This window comes from Paramisgurnus dabryanus, chromosome 16, assembly GCF_030506205.2.
Source record: "Paramisgurnus dabryanus chromosome 16, PD_genome_1.1, whole genome shotgun sequence".
In the NCBI taxonomy this organism is placed as follows: domain Eukaryota; kingdom Metazoa; phylum Chordata; class Actinopteri; order Cypriniformes; family Cobitidae; genus Paramisgurnus; species Paramisgurnus dabryanus.
Window position 1 is genome coordinate 34,933,178 of NC_133352.1, and position 13,028 is coordinate 34,946,205.

The following is a 13,028-nucleotide window of genomic DNA, read 5'->3' on the forward strand; positions in this document are numbered from 1 at the left end:
TACATATTCTGCAAACATATTTACACAACAAAATTTGCATATATGTAGTGGCAAGATAAAGAATGTGAACCTTTAGGAATTTCATGATTTTCTAAATAAATGTGTCATAAAATGATCTAAGTCAAGGGTATTGACAAACATAATGGGGTGGTTTCCCGGACAGGGATTATCTTAAACCAGGACTAGGCCTTAGTTTAATTAGGAAATATATAGTTTTAATAAACATGCCTTACTAAAAACATTACTTGTGTGCATTTTGAGGCAAAACAAAGGGCACAGGTGTTTTTTAAGATATGTCAGTGAAAGTAGTTTTAAGTTTGGACAGCTCTTACATTTATTTTAGTCTAGGACTAGTCTAATCCCTGTCTGGGAAACTGCCTCAATGTGTTTAAAAATAATAACACAAAAAATCTGATCTTTCATGTCATTATTGAACACCCTCATTCAACATTTAAAATAACAGGGGAAAAGTAAGTGAACCCTTGGAATTAGTAACTGGTTGTCCCCCCATACTTTTCAATTTATCTTTCCTTTTCTATGCCAGATGTATAGCTGTTTGTTTTTTCCAAATAGTTCAATCTTAGTTTCATCAGTCCACAAAACATTTTGCCAATACCACTGTGGAGTGTCAATGTGCTCTTTTGCAAACTTTAGGTGTGCAACAATGTTGTTTTTAGTAAGAAGTGGCTTCATTCGTGGTGTCCTATCAAACGTATTGCAGACTCACGTACAGAGATGTTAGCAAGTTTCAATTAGAGGTCGACCGATATGCTTTTTCTCTGGCCGATGCCGATGCCGATTTTTTAGAAATCAGGGCAGCCGATGGCCGATATGTTTGGCCGATTTTCTATATGTACATAATAATCAAAATGTTCTCATCATTATTAGCAGATATTTTAAATGCAAAAATGTCACTATTTAAGTCAAAGTATTTAAAAATATATGACTGGTCTTTCTGAAGTTTTACAACCTCCTCTGCACCATGCATTTATCAGACACAGATTATTACCTGACACTCTGCCGTCATCATCTTTGATCAGTTTTTTACCATTGCTTTTATTGCTTTGATAAAATATTTATTCATCATAAAGTTAACATAGTAAATGTCTATGGTTTTTAGTTGAGACTGTTATTTAGGGCAAATCTTTTTAAACACATTTACATTCTCATTTCTGAGACGCTATAAGTGACTGATTGTGCTGACAGTGACGTCTTGTGACTTTAGTGTTGGGACAGATCTGTTGTTTCAACCGTTCATTCAAACGAATCCGTTCAAAGGAGTCAGTTCGCGAATCGGACGCGCTGTGTTCTAATCCAGGCTGAACAGCGCAAAACTGTAAACAAAGTGTTACTGTAACAACACGAAAAACATTTCCTCGGTGGATATGATTTGGTCTTCCGACCTTTCGCCATCGGGTCAGTTTTGTTTTGAGTAATAAAAGCAGGGAGACAGAAAGCGTGCGGGCGCGGCTCTTCTTTCTCTGTCACGCAAACAAAACTCATCATCACTCATTAATCACATGAAATGAGCCTAATCTTTGCACGGACAGTGCACCGCGAGACATAACCCCGTCGCGCTGTTGTACTGGCTGCTTAATTCGCGCGATCCCCATCATTTAGTAAAGCTGTTTGTGAACGAGGCATGGCTGCACACACACGAGACGGGAGCGAGCTGCTTGCAGCAAGAGGCAGGCAGCGTCACGAGCTCTACAACAGCGCTTAGGTGCCCGCAGATGCGCCTGCCTATTAATCGGCCTAATTTTGCAGCAAAATCGGCCAAAGCCGATTTTTTAAAATATGCCAAAAATCGGCCAATTAATCGGCCGGCCGATAAATCGGTCGACCTCTAGTTTCAATGATGCCTTTAAATCTTTGTCTGTCATTCGGAGTTGTTTCTTTACCTCATTAATGAGTCTCCATTGTGCTCTTGGTGTCATTTTGACTGGGCGCCCACTTCTTGGTAGAGTAGCACAGTCCCAAAGCGTCCCCATTTGTAGATTGTTTACCTAACTGTGGACTGGTGAATTTCTAAAGTCTTTGAAATAACTTTGTAACCCTTTCCAGCTTTATGTAAAGCAACAATTATTGATCATAGCTTCTTTCAAAGCTCTTTTTGGCTCGGCATGCCTCACATAAGCGTGTTCTTCTTGTGCAGAGCAAACTTCAAAAGTTTAAGGGTTTTAACAGTCAAAGTAGCTGTAGTTCACACCTCCAAATGTATTATCTTAAGAGACTCCAGGTGTGTTAAAACCTGACTCCAATTAGCTTTTTTGAGGTCATTAACTCGAGGGTTCACATACTTTTTGCACTATGAGGTTTTTGGTTGTTCTCGACATGAAAGATCAGTATTTTTTTTATTTTTTGACACATTATGCTTGTCAATACCCTTAGATGAAGATCAGATTACATTTTATGACAAATTTGTTCAGAAGATATGAAATTCCATACTTTTTCTTGCCACTGTACATTAGGGATGCACCGATTCAAAGATTTTGTGTCGATGCTGATTTTCGATTACTTAGACGTCTACCGATACCAATAGTTTTGCTTTTTACTCCTTGTCATAAAATGTTATGTCATAAAATCCTAAGTGCAGAGCAAAATTGCTTTTGCGAAACCGAATATACTGTAGGCAGATACATCGATGCATACCTAATATACATAATAATCCACAATGTACAAAACAATATACAGATAAATGTTCAGACGTTTATTAAACTGCAATAACTGGACAAAAGTTAACACAGTAATCCTGGTTACATTTGTACATGTTTATTTGTTAAGCAGACTTGTTTTCCAAAGCAACATACATAAGGAAGCATTTAACATTTTGGGCTAACAATAAGTAGTTAACATTAATTCAATTATCATCATCGAAGTTTCATAAAAGCACATTTGACTGAAAAACTTGATTCAGGACCCCATACTGATATGAAACGCCCACACTTCACACATTTCATCCCCCACCCTATATTTTTTGTTGCATTTCTAGAAATGTCACATTAATGATGTGAATTGGCTTGCGAACGTCGTTTCATGCTGACATTTTGTTAAATCTCTTTACGTTCATCATTAGCTTTCTTTTCAAATATGTGCAAGTCAAGAGACGTTTTCTCCATCGCTTTGTACAGTTTTCCAAGACAAGAAAAGTCTTCATCTCTGAGCTGTTGATCTTTTATCACCCGCCTTTTCAAATTCATTGGATGAATCAGAGACAGGAACACGATTCATATTGTTATGCATTCATTAGACATTAATTCAAAGTTGAGCCAGGCTTGTGTGATGATATCTCCCCGCTCACTCAATGGCAAACAAGGACGATTATTTAAATGCTTTGGCACTCTCCAAACGTTTGATCAAAAGCTTTGTCAGCATTTCTTTCACACATTCTCTTATTAGAATAGAATCCAGCTGATGCCTGACCAAAGACCACCGGCAGAACCCGCTTAATCTCCGCTTAATCTCCTTCCGTTTCAATGTGTATATATATATATATATCTCCCAAGGGTTTTTTCCTCCTAGGACTTTTTTTTACTGGGGTTTTTTTTCTCCTAGGGGGTTTTTCAACCCGGGGAGGCAGCCTTTTTGGGCTTAACTTCTATACATTACATTAGTAATACGTTTGCTTATAATGTTGATTTATAGCCGCAGCAAATTTAGCTGCTTGTGCTATCGTGTATTATGTTATGCTATCTGTCGATTTTCTGTGCTTTTCACTACATCTATTATGTAAAGCTGCTTTGATACAATTACCAAATTGTGAAAAGCGCTATATAAATAAAATTGAATTGAATTGAATTGAAATTAGTACTGTGCTGCATAATAATCTCCCTGTGCATATTTAAATACAAGTATTGTCATTGTGTATAACCTTTCATTTTTTGCAAGTTTATTAGTTTGCTGTTTGTTTTTCTATGCTGACCTCACAGTATTTCCAGGGCCAGGTTAAATCTACAGTAGCAAATATGCTTCATAGGCAGAGGTTAATGAGCAGTCTACCATGACTGATCCTGAGTCTGTCCAATGGAGTCATCATTAAGTTTATATCCAAGTACCATAATTCACCTCCTGCTCTCTGTCCTGTGAGGGCCATGGCTAAGCGTCCCCAGAGATCTCATTACCAGAGCCGCTCACATTAGCCCTGTAGTAACCTTCCTCAACCTGGCACAGCGTCAGTCTGAATGAGACTTCCTAAACACCCTCTGGTCCGAACTGACGAATAAAAGAGAAAAAGTGAAAATGGCATACTCCTTCAATGACTTGGGAGGAAATAGAAAATTGGAGTGTTGTGAGACAGACTTCCAACATTTTCATTTGGTTTTTGTCCTCTTGTTTTTATGAGCATATACTCTCTGCTGTTTTTTAAAAGAAAATACATTATGAAAAAAATAAATTATTATCTTTTAAAAGTTTTTCTTTTTGAAGATTTAATGCACTGTGTAGTTGTGTGGTATTCGTAAACATGCAGTAAAGGTCGCTTTAACCTGCAATTCTTTGTATTTTTCCTTTGCCTACATAGTCATTTTATTTTCCCTGTCTGCTTAAAAAAAATTATTTGCAGAAATCATATGTGGGAATAGATTGCTGTTCATTTTATTCATTATGTATTGAAATTGAAGATGCACCAATACAACATTTCTGTGCCGATACCGATATTCGATTACATAGAGTAACATATATGCCGATAATGATAGTTTTGCTCTTTACTCCTTGTTTCATGATGTTGTGAAATCCCAGAAGTGCAAGGTCGCTTAAACTTGTTATAGCTTTAACTCTGTATTTTATCCTTTGCCCTTCGCAGTCATTTTATTTTCTCTGCCTGCTTGAAATAATATTATATTTACAGATATCATATGTAAAAATAGATTGCTATTCATTTTGTTTTGAAATTGAGGATGCACCGATACAAAGTTTATGTGTCGATACTAGGGGTGGCACGGTCCATGAAAAAAATCCGAACCGTTCGGTTCGCTTGTCTCGGTTCGGAGCGCGTGTGTACCGCACGGTTCAACGGTTCATGGCATGCGCAATGTAGTCTCATGCCCTGTATGTGACCTCGGATAGCGTGTTTCCCTTTCGCGCGAAAGAAGAGGTGACTGGTTTGGAGTATAAGTACTGCGGGTTATGTTACGTATAGAAATGGCAAGTGGGAGAGAAAAGGAAGTCTGCCCGCAGTTGGAGGATGCGCCAGCGTCGTATAAGTTTGGTGTGTGGAAACATATTTTTATTTCATGTTACCTATGATGACAGCGGAAATAAAACAATAGATTGAACTGCAGTCTATGGGTTGAATGTGCTGGAACAGCCACAGGAGATCGCCTTCTCTCCGACCATTTATCTAATCTGAGGTACTGTTTTACGTCTTTAGCGCTATTTTTAGCCTTTCATTGATAAAATTAAAGCGGCTGATTTCCGCGTAGTTTCATTTTGCTAGCGTGTGAAAGTTGCGCGATCTTATTTCAGAAATTGCCCCTCAAAGTAATCAGGACAGAAGTGGTCAAAAGTGGACAAAAGAGACGGATTTAAATATTACAGGTGTAAACGTTGTGTTTCTCTCTCGTCCACATATACTCTCTGTATTAAAGCAGCCTCTCAGTGATAAACCTAAGAGCTACACTGAAGTTGGCATTTTAATAAATGCAAGTTATCTTTGTGTGCTAAAAATGCACATAAAGTTCATGTAGATGGCAATACACATTCTCTTTTTTGCCAAATATATGAAAAGCATGTTGAAATCATCAATGTCTTCCCTCTTGCTCTATCAAAATCTCACCTGGCTTTCCTCAGAGAAGGTCCCAATAATGTGCTTAAAGTCAAATTCAGTTTGTGCATGATTACATGATATAACTTTTTTTTAATACTGTATCCTAAATTATGGATAATTAATACATTAATAAGATAATACATTTCTGGAGTGTTAAAAATTTAAAGAAAAATAACAACAAGAACCGTACTGAACCGAGAACCGTGACCATAGAACCGTGATACGAACCGAACCGAGGGTTTTGTGAACCGTGCCACCCCTAGTCGATACCAATATTCAATTACTCTGAATGTCGTCTACTGATACTCCTTGTTTCAAATTATGATGTTGTGAAATCCTAAAAAAAAGTGCAGATTGTACATAATGCAATTTGTTGTCATTGTGACCCAATTAAAAATATTCATACATTATGAGTTCTGATGCCAGTATATAATCTGCCTTGATCATTGGCTGTTTTTAAACTAAGTCAGATGTGTGATGCTTTTATTCGCTTATCCCGATATATAGGCCGATATATATTGGTGCATCCATAATTTAAATGATTTCTGGCTGTGACATCAAAGTCAGCTTGCTATGTTTCTGGTATTTGGCAAACCAATTTCAATCATCTTTTGTTTCTAACCACTGCATACTTGAATACCAATAAACATTGAAAATTAAGTTGGAAACAAAGTAATATAATATTTTTTTGTTTTCCAGGCACATTGTAAGAGTCAGTCAGTGGTCGTGTAAAACCAAATTATGAACAAATGCATAATATTCCACTTTCATAAAAAAAATCTTATCATTTACTTACCTTGATATTATCAAAGATGTTTATGTCTTTCTTTGTTTAGTCGAGAAAACATCCCAGGATTTTTCTCCATATAGTGGACTTAAGTGGACCTCAACAGTTTCAATGCAGCTTCAAATGGCTCTAAATGATCCCAACCGAGGCATAAGGGTCATTTTCACAAAAAAAGTACTTTTTAACCACAACTTCCTTACGTATTACGTAATCATGTCGAAAGGTCACGCATGACGTATGCAAAATTTTCGCTCCAGTGTTTACAGGTGTGGAGAAAGAGGAGCGTCCTGACGTTGTTGTATGTGGAATGATACTAATTAATGTCTTTGTGTCAGTTTATTGTTTAAAATGGTCTGCAAATGTGCATTTCACATATGTAGCACATGACCTTTTGACGCGATCACGTAATATGCAAGGTCGCGCTGCATGGTGCATGACACGGCTAGTGCAAGACGAGAAGTTGTGGTTACCTTTTTTGGTGAAAAATGACGATCGTTTCGCTAAATAAGACACTCATGCCTTGGTTGGGATTGTTTAGAGCCCATTGAAGCTGCATTGAAACTGTAAACTAAAGTCCACTATACGGACAAAAAATCTGGAATGTATTATTAAAAAAAATTACCTTTTTTCCTAAAAATGACATGAGGGTGAGTAAATTATTGGGATTTTTTATGAAAGTGGAGTAATCCTTTAACGTAACACCAATATGCAAGGCAAATTTATTTATATTGCACGTTTCATACTCAACTATATCTGTCCTGTAATTCTGAGCAAAGATGATAAGAATAAGATTTTAAAGTCAATCTTGCCGAGCTGATTGAGTAAAAGTTAACGTATTTCTAGCCAGCTACAAGAATAACAACAAATGAATCGCAGACATTTTAAGGTAACGTGACTGATTGCTAATTCGTCTTCCATTGTGTGTATGTGTGTGTGTTCAGTGGATGGAGGTTGGAGTGAATGGAGTAAGTGGTCGCCGTGCGGAGTGGACTGCACCATGTGGAGGAGCCGGGAATGTACGCAACCTACACCAGGTACCAGAGGAAAAGACTGCCAGGGTCTGGATCTACAGTCCCTAAACTGCACAAGCGAGCAGTGTCCACAGAGTAAGTGCCTTTACTTCTGTCCCTTGATTAATCGATCGATCAAAAGACAGACTTCCTTTATCGATCACATCACTAAGTGGACTGTGACTCTGAATCAAACTCAGGAAACATCAGTTCAGATCCCATTAACAATCCGGGAAGGGCCCGAACCCAAACCACTGGGGAGGAGCACGGTGGAGCACAGCATTAACACGCTTTGTTCAGTGTCACAGACAGGCTTTGTGTATTGTTGCGCTGTGGTGTTTGCAGGAAGGTCACTTATCTAGATCAGAGAAGCTCGAACTGTCCAAGGTCTTGATGTCCCTTAGGTTACACTGCTGTTTGCTTTCACTAGCCATTTCCTCGTTTAACCTTTTCTCATTTCTGTTGTTTTTGTGTTCTTTTAATGATGTTAAACCTTTCGGTTCTGCAGCATCTGTTGTCATGGCACCACAGCAGCATCTCCTCAGTAATGTTATTGCTGTTCTTTCAGTGATTGTTTTTGATATCCGAGTTTCTGATGGCTTTTATCAACGGTTGTGGTGAGAACCACTTTGGTTTAAACTAATGCTGGAGGGCAGATAGTGTTAAGGTGTTACTGCCGGTGAGATTGCAAGATGGTTCTTCATGATTTCCTATGAGAAGTGGAGCATCTAGATCAAAGATTTATTTTAGGAGGCTCCAAAGTTTTTATGCATGCATGCAAAATGTTTGTATGCTAAATGAATGCATTTATGAAAGCATGAAGCCAAATGAGAAGTACCAACATTGCATTAGCAACGCAAAAAGGTCATTAAGTCGAACCCAGGGAAAACACATGCTGATAAAAAAATTGTACTGTATAGACTTTCAGAAAAAATGGTCTCTAGATAATACTGGGTATCAAAGGTACAGATTTGCATCTAAAAAGTTTATATGAGTACCTTTAAAAGTACCTATTGGTACCAAATGTATAAATATCTGTACTTAAATGGTACATATTAGGATATTTTTAAAGAGTACTGCCCCAGCTTTTACCTTGTAATGCACTGTCAGTTTCGATAAAAGCGTCTGCTAAAATCCGCATTGCCTTTTTCCAGATTTTCCTGACATGTTCCAAGTTCTGGATAATAATGAATGATCAAGTTATCAAAATTAATTAATTATTATCAATAAACATTATCAATAAATAATTTATTTCACTCCCAATAAATCAATCAATCAAATACCGGGACTTCACTTAGTAGCACACTTCATGCACTTTCCTCTTTAATTTTCATATGACTGATATAAAAAGAAAGAGACAGAAAAAAAGTGAAAGGTAGAAAGTGAGCAAACACTCCCATTAGTCTGTGCAGAATCAGAGGTCGAGAAGCGAGGGGTTTTTTATTCGATACACAGCTCTGAAATCTTTAGCTCTTTTCACATATGGAGGCATGTCTAATCATAGTATGACCTTAAACCACCCCAGCATATTTGCAGCTCTGAGATATTACGTGCTAAAATTACAAATGTTTCCATCAACAACAAAATAAAAAAAAATAAACACAGAATTTTGGAAGCTGCCAGCTCAAGGCCGAGTTATTAGCATTAGATGTTTACATACACTAGCTCTTTACCGGGAGGTCGTGCTGTAGTCAGTTTGTTATTAATTGGCCCATATTGCCCAAATTAAAAGCACAGGAGCTGCTATGATGGCAGCCACGGGAAATTTGCACGGCCAGGGGTCCGGCCAAGCAGATGGGCATCAAAGTGCATTCGCATTCTCTTAGATCAAAGTTTTGGGATTGGGAACTTAATTCGGATACACTATACAATGTAACTATGGAAATTATTATGTGAGCAAAAGCAACAGAAATATGATTATATTTTAGCATCTTTAAAGTAGTCATGGTTTGTCTAGAATTTGCAATATTTTAATCTTGTTATTTTATCAAGAAGCTTCTTGTGCTTTCACCCAGAGATGCATTTGAAACAGTATTGAAGGAATTAACATCTATTTTGCACTGTTTTTAATTACAATTTAGTTTTAGTGAATTATATTTTATCCACAAAAGTAATTTCACAAATTCAGATTTAAAAGATTTTTAAGATAGTGAGAAAGATTTCAGTTAAGTGTTTCAAAACTTTTGAATGGTAATGTATATGCATACTCAAGTTGCTTGACTACTTGTGACTTATGTTATTGTTAAAAAAGATGAAATTAGGTATTGTTAACAAGTGTTTAATAATTTACACGGCCGGTGACTTCTCTTTCGAGGGGAGCAAATTCAAAATATGTCTTCGTTGCATCATGTGAACCATGTGCATCTTGCAGATGCATCGAAAGGGTTTATGATAGACGCTCACGTTCACAAAATACTCAACAGAAACTTAACACTAAACTCTTATTACACGTGAGATTAAGCGAGTATCTGGCAAACGCGAGCGTCACTTTCGACGCATATGCAGCAGGCACTTATTTTGACAAGACACATGATGCATATAAGTTTACACGACGCGCCGAACACCTATTTTGAAATGATGAGCAACACGCATGACGTGTTACATACATGTTGTGACGAGTTTTGCATTGTGTGCCCTCGAAAAATAAGTCACAGGCTGCCACTGAGCACAATGCAACATTGATCTCTTATTTCAACTGTAAAAGCATAAAAGAATTGTCACTTTAATTGTTTTAATTTCTTATTTACACCAAATGTATAATATAAAAGTATATATAAAGTGAGAGAGGTACTTTAAGATCTTAATCTCCCACGTCTCATTTATACGCACCCTCCTACAATCTTTAAAGCTCACATTGAATCGGCAAAAATCCCTAAAATTGGAACGCAGGCTGAAGAGGAATTCTTATCCCAATCTGTTTTCAGCAGATGCCTCTCACCAGACAAAAGACCTGTTTTATACAGTAATGAGCAGAAAATCTGGCCTGCGTCGGCTAGTCAGGAAATGTTTTTCATTTTCTTCTTTAATTATTTGCTAAAGGAAACTCCCGTTGAAAGGAAAGTGGCATTTTGTGTCCTCGTCATTCAAGGCAAGATTAACCCCAGTGCACCTGTCGCGAGTCATATGCTTTTCTCAAGATTAAAAGCACAAAAATCCAAGGCAGCTGCTCGATTGAGTCTTAGTTCTTTGTCTAAAATCTTTATGCTTGCAGCTTGATTTACACGCCTGCAGAGCTGCTAAGCATGCAGATATTTCGGGGACTACAGTAATTGACCGCCATATTTCAGCATACATAATGCAAAAGTCTTCATGTATTTTTCTTTTTTTTAAAACAATGTGAATACCACACAATGCTCAATTCGTGTGGTTGGGATAATTAACAGTCTGGTAAGATGCCAACTGGTGAAATTGCACCCAGGTGTTTCTGGGTAAAAAGTGATGATAAATAAGAAGTCATGTTGCTGAATTAATGCAGCCTGCACCGATAATCAGGTTAATTCGTGCAATAGAGTAAATTAAGACATTTTAAAGCACCATGGTTTTTGCCATTTAGCAATTAATTCAATAATTTGTAACCTGTAAGTGCAAATCTAGTCTTTGTGTTTTATGCTGAGGGGTTAATTAAACATTACCTACCATGGTGATGGTTATTTATTTACAATGTATTTATATTTTCCCATAAAGCATTGTCCCATGGATTTATCTCAGGCTGAATTTTTTTTTTTAAGATCATAAAAGAGGTCTTCAACCTTTTTTATGGCCAAGGACCCCTTAATGCATACTGTAGAAGGTAGAAGCGGGGGCCCCCGGAGTAAATCCAAATCTTTGATCGGGCATCTTCTCAAATGCAACAATAAAAAACCTTTCTGTAATACATGTACTCAGCAACAGTTGCCAAAGCCACATTTTGTCATTTTATAGAAACGAGTGCAAACACACACATTATGCGAGAACCCTAATAGCATCGTCCACGTATTCTCACCGCTGTTTCTACAAATGTCACAGTGCTAGACAAGTCCAAGCCTGTTTCTTTCGGCCTTTATATGAGAATTGTAGGTTATAGCCTGTATCCCACAGTGAAAGAAGAGCAACCTCTTTCTGAGATTCACTATACCCACAGGTAAAGTTTAATCCCTCCGGAACAGGCTAAGACTCCCCGCTGTTACACTGCAGAAGACGCTCGGAGACTCGCTATGTTACACCTTCAGAAACTCGTGTTTGGACACACCTTACATCAGCCTCAGGAAGTGCAGGAACATAGCTCGATCTGTTTTGTGTTGATTACAGGAAAAAGGAGCAATAGTTGGGGAATCTGATAGCAAAAGCACATCACCTGCTTCTCCTCCTCCTGCGAGAAAGAGCGAGAAGCACAGAGACGTGGAGGCAGAATACCGCCATGTGGAATAAAGCCGAATCTATCCAATTATAAAACCTGATTAACTGTGTCAATTAAAGCGTGATGGATGTCTCTTCAGTTATTGAGCAGGGCACAGGGAATGTGAACCTGGTCTATCGGCAGTGTCAGTGATTGGGTCTTCAATACATCTGTTGGACCTGATAAGAAGTAGAGTTAGGGATGCTCTGATAAGTCCAAAGAGATTACAAGTCAGAACAAAGTAGGGTGGAGGGGTTTGGGAAGAGGAGAGGACATTGGGAAAAATTACTGTGGTGTTACTGTGGTGCAGTGATAGTATTAATTCAATTTAAATTCATTTTTGTAGTGCTTTTCAGAATTTTGCATTATAGCAAAAGTAGCTTTACAGTGAATACAGAATACAAAAAATACATCCAACAATATTTATATATATACAAATTGACTTTAATCATCATATCTAGATGTATTGTGACCATTTCAGTGTTTTTATAAGTGTTTTAATAATCAAAATCAATGTCTTTATTTCTAAATATGTCCTCATTGCTGTCAGATGACCTCTGCCAGTGATCTGACTTTTCTTTGTAGCTTAGAATTTCTTCTCTTTACTTACATTGAACGGGTCCAAGGAGGCTTCTACTTACTGTCCCTTTAACAAAAGCAAACCACAGGAGTGACATAAAGTTGCCCAGCAACAGCAAATGTAAAAGACTGAGAGCATGACAAGACCTATGAAAGATGCGACCAAAAATTTGGGTTTTCTCCCCCCAAAAAATAAAATGCATATAAAAACATAAGTGTTTTTTTCTTGAGAAATGAATTTGAACTGGTTTTCTCTGCAGTATTAAAGGTGAAGTGTGTAATTTAAAAAAAATCAGCAAAATAATATTCAAAACTATATTATCAGGGGTGTATAAAGACCTTTCATAATGCACCGTTATGTTTTTATTACCTTAGAATGAGACCTTTTTATCTACATACATCGAGAGTTCCCTTACATGGAAGTCACCATTTTGGGCCGCTATGTTTCTACAGAAGCCCTTAACGGATACATTTTTTTACTTAGTTGTCTCAGACAATGACATGTTTGTTGTC

General features: G+C 37.4%; 1 protein-coding gene across 4 annotated transcripts in view; it reads left to right on the forward strand.

Moving 5' to 3' along the window:
* Positions 1-13,028, forward strand: part of unc5a (unc-5 netrin receptor A) — a 241,245-nt gene that overhangs the window by 171,322 nt on the left and 56,895 nt on the right. For all 4 annotated transcript variants that reach the window (XM_065263955.2, XM_065263957.2, XM_065263956.2 and 1 more), the window contains one exon: positions 7,493-7,657. In XM_065263955.2, coding sequence (XP_065120027.2) covers positions 7,493-7,657 — 165 coding nt within the window. The remainder of the gene's footprint in view (positions 1-7,492; positions 7,658-13,028) is intronic.